Source organism: Sinocyclocheilus rhinocerous, unplaced genomic scaffold (assembly GCF_001515625.1).
Source record: "Sinocyclocheilus rhinocerous isolate Xijiao unplaced genomic scaffold, SAMN03320098_v1.1 scaffold2082, whole genome shotgun sequence".
Classification (NCBI taxonomy): domain Eukaryota; kingdom Metazoa; phylum Chordata; class Actinopteri; order Cypriniformes; family Cyprinidae; genus Sinocyclocheilus; species Sinocyclocheilus rhinocerous.
In genome coordinates, this window is record NW_015665001.1 from 436159 (window position 1) to 457731 (window position 21573).

At 33.1% G+C, this 21573-nt stretch overlaps 1 protein-coding gene across 2 annotated transcripts in view; it reads left to right on the forward strand.

Annotated features, from left to right (window-relative positions):
- LOC107730782 (gephyrin-like) overlaps nt 1–21573 on the forward strand; it is a 91911-nt gene that overhangs the window by 51786 nt on the left and 18552 nt on the right. Inside the window, exons 9-10 of one of the 2 annotated variants that reach the window (XM_016541717.1) lie at nt 11522–11563; nt 20502–20546. In XM_016541717.1, the coding sequence (XP_016397203.1) occupies nt 11522–11563; nt 20502–20546 (87 nt within the window). The remainder of the gene's footprint in view (nt 1–11521; nt 11564–20501; nt 20547–21573) is intronic. The other variant, XM_016541716.1, reaches the window with a different exon arrangement.

The following is a 21573-nucleotide window of genomic DNA, read 5'->3' on the forward strand; positions in this document are numbered from 1 at the left end:
TGTGTTCTGCAAAAAGAAAGTCGTGCAGATTTGAAACAACATGAGAGTGAGTGAATGTTGACGAATTCAAATTTTCCCTTTAAAAAATGTAACCGATACCGATGATGTCATCATAAGATTTGCAATTTGAATTGTGATTGGTCATGTCTTTAACCATTTTAGATGCTTTCACTCACAGTGACTAAACCGGGATGTGCCCTTAGTGTCATGATAATGACAAAGGAAAAACTCAAGCATCACAATTGTTTCACCAGAAACATCATTTGATTTATAGCTGTCCTGATCACTAGCATACTCAGACTCTCTCTTTGTCTCTCGATGTCACTTCCTGTCTTGTGTTCTCTCACAGTCGCACACACACAGATGATGATATGGCTGTGGCAGTCCTCCACACAGCTATATAACACGGTTACATAACAGTGAGCCACTAACACACATACCAGTTCCTGTGATTATCTGCAAACGCAATCCTGCATCTCATTTTAATGCACAAGTAATTGGGCAGAATGGTGATGGCTCATTCGTTAAGGATGTATTGATTAAAATCCTCTGCATTCTGTCTTAAGATGGGCACTTAATGGAATATTTTGAGTTTGAGATTTTATTACAATTATTTTTGCATTTGCAACCTGCTGTTGATTAATACAAAATAATTTAGACTTGTAACGTACTTTAATCATGCAGCATGCATGTACACTACAATTGAAAACTGTGTGGGTCAGTAAGAGTTTTTTTTAAAGGAATTAATACTTTTATTCAGCAAGGAGCAGGCCCGGTTCTTGACGGCTATAGAAGGGTGGGCTGGCAGATATCCTGGGTGGGCATTTTTTAATCGTCATCAGAGGCGGACAGTAACTAAGTACATTTACTTGAGTATTGTACTTAAGTACACTTTTTGAGTATCTGTACTTTACGTATTATTATTTTTATTTAATTTTAATGTCAAATAAGTCTTGCTGTTTTGCTTTTTTGTTAAAGCAGTGTTGCTGTTGTAAAGTTATACATCTACAGTTGTGTTGCTGGGTTTTAAAGCAGGTTTGATTTTTTATTTTCTTCCTTATCACTCTGTATTTACAGGATTTCACTGTCCACTCTGTTCAAATGTGGATGAATGGCTACACATAAGATGTGTCCAGAGCTGTGTGAGATTGCTACCATCCTGCTTTTGTGGGGGTGGGTAGGGGTGTTAAATATATATATATTTTTTGTTTTGTTTAGTTTTTTCCCCCCCATAGGTTTTTAAAGGGGTCATATGATGCGATTTAAATTTTTCCTTTCTCTTTGGAGTGTTACAAGCTCTTGGTGCATAAAGAAGATCTGTGCTTCAGAGGTATTGCAAGTATTACATACAACAATAATAAAAAACAGAAATGTACTTTTGGTACTTAAGTACTTTTAAAAGCAAGTACTTATGTAAAGTAAAAATCTGTCTCTACAACTTTTACTTTTAATGGAGTAATATTTGACCAGCTGTATCTGTACTTTCATAATGGAGTTGTGTACTTTGTCCGCCTCTGGTCGTCATATCAACACATAGTCTAGAAAAATGCTATTGCCGTCATAATTAATTATAAAATACATGAATCATGTAAATGGCAGACCTACTTAACTTTCAAAACCGTGGAATTTGAAAAAAAAAAAAAAGTCGAAAACTTTTGAGTTTGCATCACTGGATATTGTTGGTCGTTTATGTCGGGGAACGCTACGTTTACAGTCGAGCCGCCTGTTGCAACGAACGCAACTTTCACCGCACAAGCTCTTTACTTTCAGTTTTCATTCTTACATTCAGCATTAACAGCAATCCAAAAGGGGTAAGCTTTCAACTTAACTGTATAGCCCACATGCATTTTAGATGCTTAGCCTATATTATGCTCTTGCCCCGTACATGCACGTTATTATGGGCGGCTTTTTTAAAACATTAAAACCGCTCAGGTAATTTCAGTGGTAGGCTATGATACATATTCATGTAGCCTATTAATTAAACTCCCCGTAACTCACAAATTCCCCCTAATAGCGCGCAAATATTTCTGCCCGTTTTTGCTCGTTGTCAGCCTCTGCTTTTCTGTAACAGACTGAACCTCCGCGTGAAATCAGCGTGCCTTGCATTCAGCTAATAAAAATGCTGCAATTTTCTGGTGTTATTTTATTATTGTTGGGGCAGTCTACAGCTATATCTTAAACTTCTTAAAATACAGTCCACTTCAGATTGATTTTAATCACTGCATAAAAAAATTAACGCAATCTTTATCTAATTCTGATTGGGTGGGCAAGACTGTCATTTGGGTGGGCTTAGCCCACCCCTGCCCATGCCTGGAGCCGGCCCCTGCAAGGAGGCATTAAATCAGGGCGGCCCAAACTCGGTCCTGGAGGGCCGGTGTCCTGCAGAGTTTAGCTCCAACTTGCCTCAACACACCTGCCTTTAAGTTTCTAGTATGCCTAGTAAGAGCTTGATTAGCTGGTTCAGGTGTGTTTAATTGAGGTTGGAGCTAAACTCTGCAGGAAGCCCTCCAGGACCGAATTTGGACACCCCTGCATTAAATTGATTAAAAGTGACAGCAAAAAAATTTTTTATAATGTTACAAAGATTTCTATCTCAAAAATATGAAGCAGCACAACTGTTTTCAACATTGATAATAATCAGAAATGTTTCTTGAGCAGCAAATCATTATATTAGAATGATTTCTGAAGGATCATGTGACACTGAAGACTGAAGTAATGATGCTGAAAATTCAGCTTTGCGGCAAAGGAATAAATTACATTTTACAATATATTCACATAGAAAATAGTTATCTTCATTTATAATAATATTTCACAATTTTACTGTTTTTACTGTATTTTTGACCAAATAAATGCATCCTTGGTGAGTATAAAAGACTCAAAACCTTTTGAAAAAATCTTACTGACCCCCAACTTTTTTATAGTAGTGTAAATGAACTTTAAGATACGCAACAATTGTGTTGTTTTAAAGTATTATCACGCTAGAGTTTTTGATTAAATGCACTTTAACAAATCAACAAATCTAATTTAGTGCAATTAATTATAAAAAAAAGTGATAAAAAATGTTTTAAAAATCAGAATCAAATATTCCATAATAACCTGAAATGCTCCATTAATCCTGGTTTTCTCCATGTTGGACTACTTCTACAGTTTGTGTTTTGATTGTCAAAACCTCAATTTGAAAAAACAGCGACATTACTGACAGCTGCAGATATGTGTTAGATGAAGAATAAATCCACATTGCTTGTGTGTGTGTGTGTGTGTGTGTGTGAAGCTCAGACGTATCTCTGACAGTTTTATAGTGATTAATCTATGAATGTTTATCTGTCAAATCTTATTTACACCTCTTCCATCACATTTCCTTCCCACTCTCCTCCTTTCCTCCTCTCTATTCGCCTCTGTGTTTCTCTCTGTTGATTTTCTGTGTGTTTAGGATGATGTCTCAAACTACAGTCTAACAGCATCAGAATTATGTAGAAGTATAGAAGTGAAAAGTGAAAGTGACGTGACATGTGGCCAAGTATGGTGGAATTCCATACTTGGAATTAGTGCTCTGCATTTTAACCCATCCAAAGTGCACACACACAGCAGTGAACACACACACACCGTGAACACACACCCGGAGCAGTGGGCAGCCATTTTTGCTGCGGCGCCCGGGGAGCAGTTGGGGGTTCGGTGCCTTGCTCAAGGGCACCTCAGTCGTGGTATTGAAGGTGGGAGAGAGCGCTATACATTCACTCCCCCCACCTACAATCCCTGCCAGTACGAGACTCGAACCCGCAACCTTTGGGTTACGAGTCCGACTCTCTAACCATTAGGCCACGACTTCCCACAAAAGATGGAGCGCTTCATGGATTTGCGTGTCATATATGCATTGGAAGTGCATATATAACCGCAGCAATTGATGTGTGTGTGTGTGTGTGAGTGAGTGTGTGTGTGTGTGTGTGTGTGTGCGTGCGTGCGTGCCTGCGTGCGTGCGTGCGTGTGCTGATAATATTCCTCCTCTGAACAGAGCAGCTTGTAAAACTGACTGGCTTCTTGCTGTCACAGAGGTGAGAACATTGAATTTAATGCTCAGAGAAGATCAGATAGTGATGGCCAAGGAGAAATGAAAGAGAACACAATAAACAAGCGCTCAGCAGTGCAGATCCTCAGCTCAACATCTCTGAGTGTGGCTGACTATCACTTCATCAGCATTATTTCCACACAGAATCATTTCTGTTTGTGATTTCTGTTTATCCAGATTGTTGTGAAATGTTTGTTTGTTCATTTTGAATGTGAAGCTCTTGATGCGGAGGGTCCGTTATACTCGACATGGACTTGTGTTTTTGTAGCATTAGTTTAGGAGCTTTACATGACTGTGCACCGTGGTAAAGCTGTTTTAGATGATGCCTGGTTTGTTGGTATCTGATCTAGTAAGCAGAAATTGTTTTCTAGTTTCTGTACTATACTTCAGTCTTGTAAGATTTGTTTAAAGAATTCTAGAGTTGCTTTGAAAGAGGCTCAAGATCTGAATTGCATATACTGTCAAATTTCCTTGCTTTTGGATTACAGTTTTGACATAAACTAATAAACCTATTATGATGCATATCTAGTCATAAATGAAACGGGTCAGATTTATTTTTTTTAAGTCAAAGTTTATTAATAATTTTTGCATATATTTGATTTTATTTAAATAATCATATTTTCAAAATGCATTTATTCAACTTGTTTAGAAACAGCATTAATCTGTTCATTGTAAAAAAAAATACATGTATTTATTAAAAAAGTATGAACGGTTAAATATTTCTAGCTGTGGAACAAGCAATATTCATTTAGTTAAAAATGAATGAGATTGAAACAAATTGGATTTATTGATGATAAATACAGTATATAAACCTGGTTATTGTATATTTAAAATGCAGTCAGTTTATTAGTACTATTACAGAAATCTGATCTGTTTCATTTATGTACGACTGACAAAAATGCATCACATTTATTAGTTTGTTAAAACTGTGCAATCCAAATGGATTAAATTTATGTATGTAATTCAAATACATTTATGATTATGTTTCTGTTTTACCTTATCCTTATATAGACATAATCTGATGACCTGTTTTTAGAGATGTCCTAATAGAGAAAAAAAATATTCATAAATAACATTTTCTTTTTGTAATTCTGATTATGAAATGGTCCATTCCCTATCCATCAAATGCACAAAAGCACTTTTTTTTTTTTGTTGTTGAAAAAAGTCAGGTTAGCAATATTCAGATATTTAGATTTGATTTAAACATATTTCCTATGTGTTTTCTGTACAGTTGTGAATGTACTATATTTTGAGTTTGTTGTTCATTACCAGTATATGATCTAATATAATATTCCATTTCAGATTGACAGAAATGACACACAACACGAGACAAACTTGTGGTTGGTTTATATGGTCTCTTTCTGTCCCATAAATTTCAGTTATAGTGCATAAGCATAAACTACATATTTGTAAGTTATAGACCATATATATTTGTCTGTGTGTGTGTGTGTGTGTGTGTGTGTGTGTTCATTGTCCATTTCTCTTTTACTGTTTCTTTCTCCTTCTCTTTCTCTCACTAACGTTTTTTTTTTGGATCATAATTCCTGTCTGCTTTTTCTTTGTGGGCTCCTCTCTCTCTCTCTCTCTCTCTCTCTCTCTCTCTCTCTCTCTCTACTCCTCCTCCTCTTCTCTCTCCATCCATATGTGTGAGTTCACTTCCTCTCTGTGTCAGTGTGTGTGTGTGTGTGTGTGAGATCTCAGTCTTCATGTAGATGATGGTAAGTCTTCAGTCTTCCTCTGGCATTTGATGTTTCTTGAATCAGAAGACACTTGTGTTTCGTATTATAATCCATTTGTTCGTTTAATAATCAGACAAATTGTGCATAAATCTAGTGCTGGTATGTGTGAGTGATTTTGTGCATGTTTTTTTTTTCATGGAGTGTGTGTGTGTGTCTTCGATTGTGTCTAAAGAGCGAGTGATTAAAAAAATACAGAACATATAAAACAAACTTGTTGCCATGAGGTTTGCATTCATCAGTCTATCCTTCTGTCTTCTTGTGTTGCGTTTTTTTTGGCTATAATATTGTATATAAAGTTTTGTGTAATAATTAGTCATGCATATTGGCTCTTGGCAATTTGTCTAATGTGATACTGTCCATTTGTGTTCATTGTATTTTATTGTATATTTGCGTTATTCATCACACAGGATGAGATGTAGAAGATCAGATCATGTGTTCTTTCAGATGTTTGGCTGAATTATGAGTATGTTAGATAACTCCCTAAAGCTGCTATCCTGACTTTAGGGATGGTTGTAAAATACAGTCTGCCAAAAATCTAGAGTAAAATAAGCTCTTGATGGTTTGCGACTTTTTTGACTAAAAGTTGAAGTAGTAAATGCTTCCAGTGTGTTGCAGTTTTTATATAAAATTTATTTATTTATTTATTGTTCAGGGTTATGGTTATTATGATTTTTGTTTATAATGTTTTTTTTATTTTAATAAAATAATATTTGAAAAATGTTATCATTTTTTTTTTTTTTTTTAAGATTGATTTTTATGATATTATTTTTAATTTTTATATGATATTATGATTTGTTTATATTATTTTTGTTTTTTATTTTTATAGGATATTATGATTTTTATTTTGATAACTATTATGAATGATTATTGAACATTCAAATACAGAGTGCTGAACTGGAAGTTATTGTTACAAAACAGTTTTATCACAGTTTTAGTTTGAGGACACTGGCATTATTGTCTTTTAGCTGTAGACAGATATAAATGTGTAAAATGACTCAACTCAGCTGATAATGACATGCAGGTCACTGCTTATTTAGCCCAATTGTGATATAAGATGCTTGCTTGTTATGAAAATTAAAGGGTAATGGACATTTAAAAACATGCACCAGCACTGATATCTCAGATTGTGGATTATTTGCAGACATTAATGCTGCATCCACAGATTATCAGATATCTGAGGGGTAGTTTCTCATCAGCTCAGCTGCAGTACAGAAACATCTACTAAAGCATTATTAAACACAGCGTGGCAGAAACCGCTTGGTTGTACATTAGCAGTCTTGAGCAGATTGTGTGTGTCCTGTTGTCCGCCCTCGCTCCCTTCAGAGGGGTCAAGTCTGAGGCTCGGGACTGAGCCAGACATGATATGAGGGTTCAAAGAGAGAGCTCATCCAAAATGAAAACGCTGTTATCATTTACTCCCTCTCATTTCAAACTTATATGACTTACTTTCTTCTGTGCAACACACTCAAAAATATTTATGCATTTTAATTGCATATAACATTTCTATCTATTTGAATTACACAGTTTAGACATAAACAATCTAGTTTATTTAATGTAATGCATATTTTTCTGTAACAAACTTGATGTGTTTTAAATGGAAAATAGTCCGTTTTTTTATATTTATCATTAATAAATCCAATTTGTTTCAATCTCATACATTAAGTCGAGCAAGATTAATGATTTTTTATGCATATTTAAACCATGTTTGTACTTTTTAACTGATTAAATTTAATTGTTTTCACAAGATTTATGCTGATGCAGTTTGAATAAACTATGCCATGATTATTTATTTACTTTAATTTTTGTGTGCAAAAAGCAAATTTTTTAAAGTTGTATTTGAGTTTATAACTACATGATTTTATTTTTTATTCATATTTAAGTGAATTATTCCTTAAAGGGGTCATGTGATGCGATTTAAATTTTTCCTTTCTCTTTGGAGTGTTACAAGCTCTTGGTGCATAAAGAAGATCTGTAAAGTTGCAAAGACTAAAGTCTCAAATCCAAAGAGATATGCTTTATAAAAGTTAAGAGTCAGCCACGCCTACCTAAAACGGCTCGTTCTAACACGCCCCCACATACCTACGTCACTATGTGGGAAGATTTGCATAACGCCGCCCAAATGTTCACGCAAAGAAAGAAGGTGTAACTTTTATTCTCGCTGTAGTATTGTTGTTGCCGCCGCCGCCATGTCGTGAAGACGCTGTGTGCTTCATTGTGAAAGCGAAACTACTTTGTTTCGGAGTCTAGCCCAGGGTCGTCACATGTGTTTGCCGCAAGCCCGCCGGCCGCTCCTTCGTCGAATCCGCCGCCTCTGCTCACTCTAGCCGCCGTGTGTGACGCTGTGTTTCGTTGTGAAAGCGAAAACTACTTTTCCCATGGATGTTAAAGGTTCTTTATGGACCCATCAATGCCGATACGAGAGTGTTAAGTTGATACAGAGTCTAATGCCAAATTTACCTTACAAAGGTGCGCTTCTGAAATGGCATTTAGGTGTCTTTACACAGCCTTTGCCCAAAAATCCAAAAGGATTCCAATAAGAAAAATGTTTTATTTAGAATTTCTATCATAATTTGGAACCATTCCAATTAGATTCTTATAGGACTTGAGATTCCTATGAGGTTTTTTTTTTTTACTGGGATCATTGGCATCCTATTTAAATCTCTTTTGTGTACATTGTCTCAGTAAACAAGCTGCTGCAAAGAAAATGAACAAGATAACAAAATCCTTTGTACAGAAAGCATGAAGGTCCACCCATAAAACCAAACCATCACTGGGACATAAGCAGATTGTATGAAAACCTACAAATGAGATCAATGAATTAGCCACCAATTTGGCAAGACGTAAACTAGTTAGGAATTGTCATGAGATTTTGTAGTATCACATTGTGTATCACATTGAAGTCTATTGGAATCAGTTGGGTCAAGCACTTTTTGTGTTGAATCACCCTTGAGAAAAACACTTCTTTGAGGACATTGCACATGTGAAGCAGTGTACGCTGCAGTAACAGCGCTGTGTGTGTGTGTGTGTGTGGTGATAAATAACGCTTCTAAAGATTATATCTGTAGTGCTTGAGTTTCACTTGAGATTTAAACTCGGTGGGCTGCAGCCTGCAAGATATATTACACTATTCCTGGACCACAAGGACACCTTGCATGCATTGAACGTGAGACGCAGCGCTGATTTTGTGTGCAATAAATACCAAATGATTCCTGTCATACGCTGTGAGCATTTCAAGTCGACATGAAATCAAAACCGATGGTGTATACTTTAATATATGTTTGGCTCTTTTTGCTTGTGATTCATGAGGGCATGTTATACTAAAGAAAAAATGTTTGCAACTTAAGCAACTTTCTATTTTAGCTTAGATGTGTTTAAAACACATGGATTATTTACTGTTCAAAATTTGGGGTTGGTAAGATTTTGAATGTTTTTGAAAGAAGACACTTCTGCTCACAAAGCAGCATTTATTGATCGGAAATGCAGTAAAAATTGTATATTGTCAAATATTATTCAAGGTAACTCTTTTCTGTTTGAATATGCAGTCTGTCACATGATCCTTCAGAAATCATTCTAATATGCTGATTTGCTGCTCAAGAAACATTTCTGATTATTATCAATGCTGAAAACAGTTGTGCTGCCGAATATGTTTGTGGAAACTGATGCATTTTATTTTTCAGAATTCTTTGATAAATATAAAAATCAAAAGAACAGCTGTTATTTGTAATAGAAATATTTTGCAACATTATAAACAGCTTTACTGTCGCTTTTGACCAATTTAATGCAGCCTTGCTGAATAAAAGTTTGAATTTCTTTTTTAAAAATTGACCCCTTTTTTACCCCAAACTTTTGAATGGTAATGCATATTGAATGCATGTTAAATAATTTCTTAATATTTTCATAAATATTTATTACATTGACATCAGTATTGTAGCTTTGAGAAATATCATTTTAATAATGTAGTTACCTGGATCGTGGTAGCTCAAGGTTAAAGTTGGCGTGTTTTAGTAGCAATGTGTTAAACGCTTCACCCATCTTTTCATCTTTGCCGTGTTTGTGTCTGTATGTGTTGTAAATCCACTAGAAATTGGATTTAATGTGACCACATTTTTATCCCCAAGCTAAAATTAAACTGAGATATGGAAGCCTATTTTTGCCACATAAGAAAATAATCATGCTTTAGAAAGATATTTATGAGATGAAAAGTAGAAATAAAAGTCAAAATTATTACCTGAAATCATTATGACAGTCATTATTAGTTAAAATTATTACATTAAAAATGTAATAATTATGAGATAAAGAGTACATCATTTCTACTTTATCTCATAATTTCAACTTTTTGTCAGAATTTCAATTTAATGTCATAATTTTTACTTTTTGTCATTATTTCTACTATCTCATAATTTCATCTTTTAAAGTCATACTTTCTACATTATCTCATAATTTCAACTTTTTATGTCATAATTTTGCCTTTTTGTCATAATTTCTACTTTATCTCATAATTTGGATTTTGTATATCAGTTTCAACTTTTAAAGTCATAATTTCAACTTTTTGTCAGAATTTCAATTTAATGTCATAATTTTTACTTTTTGTCATTATTTCTCAGTTTCAACTTTTAAAGTCAGAATTTCAACTTTTTGTCAGAATTTCAATTTAATGTCAAAATTTTTTCTTTTTGTCATTATTTCTACTATCCCATAATTTCATCTTTTAAAGTCATAATTTCTACATTATCTCATAATTTCAACTTTTTATGTCATAATTTTGACTTTTTGTCATAATTTCTACTTTATCTCATAATTTGGATTTTGTCATAATTTCAATTTAGTATGCCATAATTTAGACTTTTTGTCATAATTTCTACTTTATAATTTCAACTTTGTATGTCATAATTTCAATTTAGTATGTCATAATTTTCATCTCATAATTTTGACTTGCAACGTCATATTTATGACTTACCAAAGCATTTTTTCTTACATGGCAGAAATAGGCTTCCACAGGGATCAGAAATGATTGTCCACTAAGTAAAAGAACTCAGGTTGATATTCAGAAAAAGTCATAATTTCTACATTATCTCATAATTTCAACTTTTTATGTCATAATTTTGACTTTTTGTCATAATTTCTACTTTATCTCATAATTTGGATTTTGTATATCAGTTTCAACTTTTAAAGTCATAATTTCTACTTTATCTCATAATTTCAACTATGTCATAATTTCAATTTAGTATGCCATAATTTAGACTTTTTGTCATAATTTCTACTTTATAATTTCAACTTTGTATGTCATAATTTCAATTTAGTATGTCATAATTTTCATCTCATAATTTTGACTTGCAACGTCATATTTATGACTTACCAAAGCATTTTTTCTTACATGGCAGAAATAGGCTTCCACAGGGATCAGAAATGATTGTCCACTAAGTAAAAGAACTCAGGTTGATATTCAGAAAACAGATGAACTTGCACTGAAAATGTCAAGCACAAATCCCAGATCCAAAGCCCAGGAACATGCTCTATGCAAATACACGAGTGTAAGCGCTGTATTTGCGTAGTTTCTGCTCTTTTGAAATGTCTTCTGTTCCCAGCTGCTTTGGCTTGCAGTGCTCCAGCAGTCCTCCGGGCCAGCAGGGGGCGGCAGTGTGTGTGTGTGTCTCAGCTTGGCTTTGCTGGCTCTTATATTTAATTGTCTTCTCTTCTCCCCCCTTCTCGTGGCACCCAGGCGCGGCTTCCCTCCTCTTCATCCACCCTAAGCATTGCTGAGGTATTCCTGCATGCGTCTCGGGCCGCATCGCCATGGCAACAGCTCTCCTCCACCTTGACGTGTTGCCATGCGACATGTTTCTTCCTGCCTGCGATGATTGTTGCTTCCTGCTCTGCTTGAAACCCTTCCTGTCTTGTCATGCATGCTTTTCGCAAGTGCACAAATGACTGACAGTCATTTTTGTGACAATTTTAGATGTGTGTCTTGGATATTTTTTCGTTTTTGAAGTGGTTTTGACTTCATTGGTTTATCCATCAGCATAATCATATCAGATTTTTTCTTTTTAAAATGTTTTAATGCATTTCTATAATATAATTTTTTTTTCTCATATATAAAACACTTTAATATATGTATGACCAGCTGGGGTTGTTCTTACTAGTCACAGACTGATACAGTATATTGACCAGGCCAGTTGATTAATAATAATTGAAGATGATATTTGGCTATTTTGAGATTACCATAAATTAAACAAAGATTCGTCTATTGTAAGTTTTAAATGTTATTATTTATGTGTCTGCAATAAATCGGCCAGCTTTGTCAGTCGACCACTAGTTATTACCTCACATGCAGTGCAGTTATATGAGCTAAATATACTTGCTTTTAATTTCTCACTCAGCTGCATTTTGCACATCTTAGGAAGCACTTTTTTCACTCTGCTTGATCTAAAGACTTTAAAATATGGGTCACACTTTATTTTAAGGTCCAATTCTCGCTATTAACAAACCATTAACTACGGCTTTTGCCTCAATAAACTGCTTATTAATAGTTAGCAAGGTAGTTGTTAAGTTTAGGTGTTGGGTACAATTAGGGATGTAGAATATGGTAATGCAGAATATGTGCTTTATAAGTACTAAAAACAGACAATATTTTAATAATAGACATGATAATAAGCAACTAGTTAATAGTGAGAACTGGTCCCTATACTAAAGTGTTAACATGTTTTAATAAAATATGTTTTAATCAATAATCCATACATACATACACCATAAATTAGAAGCTTGTACATTATACTGTATTGAGATGTGCCCAAAAAAAAAATTATTTATAAAAATGTATACATTTTTATTAGCATGATATCATGATTAAGATATTGAAATCTGTGTTGTTTTTCTAGTAACCTGTAGATTATATTTTTTTATTAAAAAACAAAAAATGTAAGAAAAATTTTTTTTTTGTCAAATTTTATTGTCTGTATCATAAAATAGTAGCTATTTTTATTTGTTTTATTTTTAGTTTTTTAGTTTTAATTAATATTTCAGCCATATACCATAAATTAGAAGCTTATATATTATATACTGTATTGAGATGTTTTTTTAGCATTCAGTTATGTAGTAATTAGTAAAAAAAACAATACATTTATAAAAAGTATTTATGTGTTTATACATTTATACATTAGCATGATTAAAACATTTAAAAGTGTGTTGTTTTTCCAGTAACAATCCAGTGTATATATATATATATATATATATATATATATATATAAGATGTGTGCAAACCTGGTGACCAACTACAAGAAACGTCTTACCTCTGTGCTTGCCAACAAGGGTTTCTGCACCAAATACTGATCAAATACTTATTTCACTCACTGAAATGCAAATCAATCTATTATAATCTATTATAATCAATCAAGCTATTAAAACAGATGTTGTCTTTTTCCAGTAACAATTTATTTATTTTCAATTAAAAACAAAAATATTGAATGGTAAAATAAAAACTTTTTTGTCAGATTGTACTGTTCTGATGAAATATTGTTTTAGAGACAAATAAACACATTTATAATGATATTACTCTGTTTTATAGCTTCTATTCGGTTAGTTTATTGTGTTTTGTTAGTTGCTTGTAAGTAGCTTGACTGTTTGTTCCTGATCACTCACGATTTACAGCATTAGATCAGTTGAGTTGCTTTGAATGCGAGTGAGTTTTCATTTCGCTCAGCTGCTCATTTTTTCCATTGTACCGGTGCACACCACGGCAGTGTGTTTCATTACTGTGTGTTGCTGGAGAGAGTTGTGTGTGTGTTCATGTTTGTGGCGGCGCATGCTTATAAATGTGTTTGACCGAATGTGGATGGATTGTGGATCTGTGGCTGTTGGATAAGGAGAGGTTTGTGTCATCACACTCAAGTCAAGGTACTCTACCTTGGACCAGGTAAAGAGCTCATCTTCAATCATAGTTTGAGACTAATTCAGCCTGTAAACATGACTTTAGTACACTGACAGCTACTGAAGCAGCTCAAATACAGGAAAAATCCATTTTGAACACAATTTTGACTTACTATCATCTTCCAGTTATCATGGCACTACAGAACAGGTATCAGTGGGTTTAAATATTTAGTTTAGTTAATAAGTTAAGCCAAACCACCGTGTGGTTAGCATTATTTCTTTAAGCATATAAACTTAGCAACATCTACCATCCTAACTACAATTTCCACCCAAAAAAAATCTGTTCTATAAAAAATTGGTGTAGAACTCACAAATTTCACAAACAGTTACAAAGAAATGACGAGTAACACGTTCAAATGTGAAATTTTAAAGTAGAAAAACTTAAATGTTTTTTTTTCTTGTAAAACATACTACAATAATGTTTATTAACGACTTCAAAAATCAATTTTTTACAGTGTTGGTATTAGGAACCAGTATGTTAATCAAATAATACAAATAATATAGAAGGTGAAAGCTTAATTTTTACATCATGTCCTAACAAAGTGCAATGCATTAAGTTTTCCATGACAATTTTTCTGTATACAAGCAAAAATGTTGTAAAACAAAATAAAATAAGCAAAATAAAATATTTTAAAATATATTTTAGAATACACAAAAAATGGCCAAAAATATATTTGTTAAAATACGTTTCAAAATATAGTTACGTAAATATATATACATATGAATATACATTTGAATAAAGATGATCAGAGTACATTTAGTTAAATACTATTTCAGTCTTTCTACTATCAAAATTTCACATTGAAATCAATGTCGTGTTGTATGACACCATCAACATTTTATGTTCTATTTGCTGACATTTTAATCCAAAGCGACTTATAACCAAAATGATTTTGCTCACCTTCACCTCCATTTTTTGTTTTACTCACGTGTGATGTTGTTTGTGTCGAGGATTTAACAGTGTGTTTGCAGAAGTATGTGTGCTGGAGTTATTTTAGTATCAATGATATAGTAGTTTTTGTAATATTTTGAATTAGATTTTATTTGTATATTTTCTGTTTTCACTTTAATTTTAGTTAAAGTTTTTTTTCACATTTGTTGTGTGCTTTTGTCAGTTTTATTAATTTTTAAATATGTCTATATAGTTGTTATTATTTTTTTATTTATTAGTTTTAATTTATTTAGTTTTAGTTATTTTAGTACTTCAAGTTAGTGAGAAATGCTAATATTTTATTTTATTTCAGTTGATGTTTTTTGTTTTTTTCCAAGTAACAATAATGTATTTTTAATGGTTTTAGTTTTAGATAACTATAATAATCCTGACTTCAATGAAATACACATCCCTGTTCCAAAGTTCTGTTCCAAATCCTAGTGAGCTCCCTACATAGAAAGCAGTCTTCTAAGACAGTGTGCTAAAAGTGACTGACTTGAGACACTACATATTTATGAACATCAACGCCATAGAGTTTGAATGGCATAAGAGTTGTTGCAGTGGAGTGAGCACGTGTGAATGAAAGCACATGCTTGTGAGTAAATGTAATTTCCCATGATGCCTCTGCACTTCAAGAGTGTGTTGAGTTTAGCTTCACACTTTTTTGTTCAAGATTTTCACCCCATCACTGTCTTCATTTACAGTACAAGCTCCATCATATGGTTTTGTCTTATAAATGACACCAGCAGTATGTCTAGATTCTGAAACCATCACTAATACAACTAACCCACACACACTCCACTTTTATTACATATACTCTTAAAAATAAAGGGTGTTTTCACAGTGATGCCATAGAGGAACCATTATTTGTTCCCCAAAGAACAAATAATGAACCTTTTGTGGAATGGAAAGATTCCATGGATGTTCAAGATTCTTCATTGAACCATCAATGCCAATAAAGAACCTAGATTTTTAAGAGTGATTAATGGACATTAAGGATTTGTCATGTTTTTGTGAATATCTGTATTCATTCCACTTCCATCCACCAAACAGGGATGTCAAGCACAAATAATTCCATGAACTTCTGAAGTTATGAAATTAGTTATCAAGAATAAGACCATAAAGTTAAAGATTTTTAAACACCTGATACCAAAATGCTCTCTCTTTTTTTTCTTTTCAATTACTGATTGCTCAAAAACAACATGAGCTGAAAGATGATTTATCAGCTATCATGTGACATCACAAAAAGAATAAATCATCTTCTAGGCGATTTCTTGTAAACCCATTGCAAATTAGGTCAGTTTTGTATTAATTAGCCCACATCTAGGATATTTAATGAGGGAATTGTTTGATGAACTGATATCCCAGTGCTTTTAGAGGATGTAATGAAAGTCTTATTTAGTGTGATTTAATTACTAGTTTCATTTTAATATGATAGTTATGATAGAGATGTCATAATTGGTCTGTATGAAGGTGTGTGTGTGTGTGTGTGTGTGTGTGTGTGAGTGTGTGTGAGAGAGAGAGAGAGCATCCTTCTCTCTGCTTATAATGTCTGTCCGTTGATCTCTGATTTTGTTGTTTTGATGCCTCAGTTTCTCTGTTTGTATCTTCCTCTGAGTGCACTTTAAAGTCAGCATTAAATCAAAATGAACTCTATTTACTACTTAATACATGTTCTTGCAATTGCAGTTATTAAAGTGGATGGCGCATGATGTTGACTTTAAACTGTTTTTGTCTGACTGGCTATATAGTTATCTATAAAGCATAACTTTAAAGGAATAGTTCACCCAAAAATGAAGATTTGCTGACAATATACTTACTCTTAGGTTATTCAATTTGTAGATGAGTTTGTTTGTTCATCAGATTTGGAGAAATGTAGCATTGCATCAGTGTCTCAGCAATGGATGCTCTGCAGTGAATGGGTGCCGTCAGAATGAGAGTCCAAACAGCTGATAAAAACATCACAATAATCCACAAGTAATCCACACCTCTCCAGTCCATCATTTAACATCTTGTGAAGCAAAAAGAAACAAATCCATCATTTAGACATTTTTAACCATTGCTTCCGGCTAAAATATGAGGCCATAATCCATAATAACGCTTCCTACTCAGATCTGCACAGATCAAGCACCGTTTACAAGCCAAAACAGTCCAAAAGAGCTCTAAACAATTGTGTGGGTGGATTTTGAAGTGAGAGACAACAGGAGATGGACTTTTTAAAGCATTATTATGGATTATGGACTCAGAAGTAATGCTTTGAAAGTAAAAATGTCTTAATGATGGATTTGTTTCTTGCAAACACACAGCTTTTGGCTTCTCAAGACATTAACTGATGGACTGGAGTGGTGTGGATTACTTGTGATGTTTTTATCAGCTGTTTGGACTCTCATTCTGACGGCACCCATTCACTGCAGAGCATCCATTGGTGAGACACTGATGCAATGCTACATTTCTCCAAATCTGATGAAGAAACAAACATCCTAATCTTGGATGGCGTGAGCATAATTTTCATTTTTGGGGGAACTATTCCTTAAAGGTGTCTGTGTGTGTATGTTATTAATATTTTAACTTGTATTATTCTTGGTGATTTAAATGTAATTGCAAATGAAATGTTCACTAACAACCTCTAGTTCTTATGACACCTGAAAGTTTTCTCTCTGTCTGTCTGTCGCTGTATCTTTGAGTTGCCTGCCGCTCTGTTTTCTGTTGGACTGTTTCTTCTGTTGCTTGTAACTGATGGACTGATGACTTTATCTCCGTAAGCTCCAGTGTAGGTTGGAGGTGCTTAAAGATGATCGCCGTGGCCATAGGACCTTCAGTTCTCGAGTAACTATCCCAGAACCATCAGCCCTTCACATGCCAAACTCTCTCTTTGTCTTCTTCTTATTCTTATTTGCTTTTGTGTCTTTCTTTTAGCATCTTATTTTGCTTTTCTTTTTGTATATTTTGAATATGATATGATACACGATTTAATTATGATATGTATGAATATTTCATTTCAAGACTAGGATACTTAAATGTGAGCTTTATTTTAAAATGTTTTACCTTTTTAAGTCATTGTTGATGCCATTTTTTGTAATTCTTTTGCTATTGTGATTTCTAAAACTGGCATTGTATGAGAAGAGTACAAAATTATTGTTTTATTTCATTTTTTAAATCAATGCAAGGCTTTTTTTGTAGAATTTGAACTATTAATCAAACTACATACAATACGCTCTAAATAAAAGATTTGTGTATTTAAATTGCATGGAAATTTCCATCCTTTTATATTACACAGTTTTAAAACAAACAAACTAATAAGCTAGAAGTGATGCATAATTGTCAGTCATGCATAAATGAAACTGTTAGATTTCTGCACTCAAATAAATAAATAAATAAATCAGGTCTATATATTGTTCACTATTTTATTTTATTTTACATAAATACAATTCAGTCATACATAAATGAAACTGGTAATATTTCTGCCATCAAATAAAATAATAATAATAATAATAAATAAAATAAGAAAGCAGGTCATATGTTTGTTTTTGTTTTTTTAAGAACATATATACATTTTAAATTCAGTTATACGTAAATGAAACTGGTACGATTTCTGGACTCAAGAAAGTCATAGTTTATTTCATTTATTATTTTATTTTATTTAAATAATGATATTTTCATACAATTAAATGTATTAAGTTAAAAAGCATGAACACGGTTAAAATATGACTAGCTGTGAAACAAGCAATATTCAATTAGTTCAAATGTATGAAACTGAAACAAACTGGATTTATTAATAAATGATAAATGAATAAATATATAACCCTGATTATTGTATATTTAAAAAGCATTTAGTTAATTAGTACTATTACAGAAATCTCACCTGTTTCATTTATGTATGGCTGACAAATATGCATTACAATAAGTTTATTATACTAAAACTGTAATCCAGATGGATGGAAATTGTATATGCAATATTCAAATACATAAATCTCAGATATTGTAAATATTTATTTGAGCATATTATCTGACATAAAAATGGTTATGGCATGAAAGCCACCATGTTAGTAGCATAAAATGGTGATTTTAGCCTAAAAAAGTGCCGGTTATTGAACCTGTGCGATGCAAAGCCACAAACAAAGAGTCCAATTAGAGAAATGATGAACGCCCGCGTGTTTGTTTGTTCCTTGTTTCAGAAGTTACTGTGTTTTGGGGCTTTTGCAGACACCATCATCTCGTTTGATTTAGTATTCCCTCACTGCTCTTTCAGCTGTTCTGTGCGTCTCTCTCTCGTGTTTCATGAGCTCTGTGCTGTTCAGGGTCTCGCTCTCGTAATTGTCTTTCTCTCCTCCTTCAGTTCTTCAGTCGTTCTTCTCTCAGCTGTCCTCAGGAACATTTCGCTCCATCTCTCTCTCGCTGTAGTGCTCCAGAGAGTCTATTAGAGCTTTCCTGCCACTGATTATTGGGTGCTTTTCACAAGTACAGTCATCACAAACTAGCACTCCAGTCCAGAAGGGTTGAGCAACACGATGAGGTTACAGAGAGGACAACAGGAGAAGAACGGCGTTATTAAGGACAGGATTTACCGATTTATATCATGGGAATAGAGCAGATTGTCTTTAGATCAGATGAACTTGAATGTTATGTTTTGGGTCTCTAATATTCATTAGATATAATGGAAAGCAAACTGGTTTATCTATTTTTGGCCTGGTTTAGATCAGGTCATGTTCAGTTTGGACAGGTGAGAGGTCAGGTAGCTGGTATCACTGATACAATACTGTTTAAAAGTTTGAGATCGGTATGATTAAAAATTTTTTTTTTTTTGAAGAAATGATTCCGTTTATTCAGCAAGGGTGCATTAGATTGATCAAAAGTGGCAGTAAATGTTTCAAAAGATTTCTCTATTTCAAATAAATGCCATTCTTTTGAATTTACATAAAAAAAATATTAAACCGTTTTTATCATTGATAATAATCAGAGATGTTTCTTGAGCAGCAAATAACTTAGATTTTAAATTACATTCAAATTGAAAATGGCTGTTTGAAATTGTAATAATATTTCACAATTTTTCAGATTTTTACTGCATTTTTGATCAAATACATGCGGCCTTGGTGAGCAGAAGAGACTTTTTTCAAAAACATTAAAAATCTTACCGACCTCAAACTTTTGTGATTCTCCTCATTACATCCCAGAATTCCCAGCTCCATGTTTGTCTCTGCGTTTCATAATGATATGACAGCAGCAGCATGATATTGCTTATTGTTTTCTGGGGTTTAGTAGCAAACATCTCATAACAGCTCCATGAAAACACACAAAAAATTCAATATTTCTCTATGTCAAATAAATGCCATTCTTTTGAATTTACGTAAAAAATATTAAACCGTTTTTATCATTGATAATAATCAGAGATGTTTCTTGAGCAGCAAATCAGCATACTGTATTCGAATGATTTCTGAAGGATCATGTGACACTGAATGATGCTGAAAATTCAGCTTTGAATTTGCAGAAATAAATTAGATTTTAAATTACCTTCAAATTGAAAATGGCTGTTTGAAATTGTAATAATATTTCACAATTTTTCTGATTTTTACTGCATTTTTGATCAAATACATGCGGCCTTGGTGAGCAGAAGAGACTTTTTTCAAAAACATTAAAAATCTTACCGACCTCAAACTTTTGTGATTCTCCTCATTACATCCCAGAATTCCCAGCTCCATGTTTGTCTCTGCGTTTCATAATGATATGACAGCAGCAGCATGATATTGCTTATTGTTTTCTGGGGTTTAGTAGCAAACATCTCATAACAGCTCCATGAAAACACACAAAAAATTCAATATTAACAGGTTTTTTCTCTTTCTTTCTTCAGGTGCAGTCACGATGCAGCAGCAAAGAAAACATCTTACGAGCAAGTATGTTTCTTCATGAAATTACTTTTCTTGTGTTTGACCTGCGTATGATTATGAAATATCTACAGTATGTCTCTGAGTGCTTTTCCGATCTCTGTCTATATGACTTTTCAGTTTGGTCACTTGTATCACAAAACAGAATAAAGTCTGGTGCATATTTTTTCTTCATGTGTGAACAAATTACTAGAATGCGACTAAACAAATCAAGAGAAGCCAGCATCTAAACTCCTCTAAATTCTTGTTTTTTACTGATTGATTTTTATTTTACTTTAGGGGATAAATATTTTAGCACAGTGGAAACAAAGTAAAATAAAACAATTCTCTGCACTAAATGTAAATAGTAGTTAATAGAAATAGTATTTGCACCTCAGTGTATTTTTTTTTTTAAACAGTATGCAATAATAATATCATATTCAGTGCAGGATTGTTATAGTTAACTAAAACTATAAAAATGTTACTTGGAATATATTACATTTTAACTGAAATAAAATAAAATTAATAAAATTAAAAAGATCAATTTTTATAATAATAAACACTATATAGACATATTTTTAAAAAACTATTAAAAATAACACAACTAAACAAAACAAAAATGAAAACAGAAAATAAAAACTAATTCAAAATATTAATAAAATCTAAATGATCTCAATGATACTAAAATAACACAAATTCACTGTATATAGTTATATTTATTAAAAAGACAAGCTATTTAAAAAGATAGATTAAATAGACACGCCGTAAATATTATGTAAAAGAAACGTCATTCAGTTTCTGTATTTTCTGTGATATTTATTATCGTAAAATTATATGACAAAATACAGCCTCTTTATATATTGGCATCTCTAGATATCAGCATCAGACACAAGACAAACCCACATCAGTTGAGCTTTACTTTTGTACTGTATATATGAAGTGTTGAGGGTTGTGTGTGTGTGTGTGTGTGTGTGTGTGTGTGTGTGTGTGTGTGTGTGTGTGTGGGTGTGGGTGAGTGAGTGAGTGAGTGAGTGAGTGAGTGAGAGAGAAAGAGAGAGT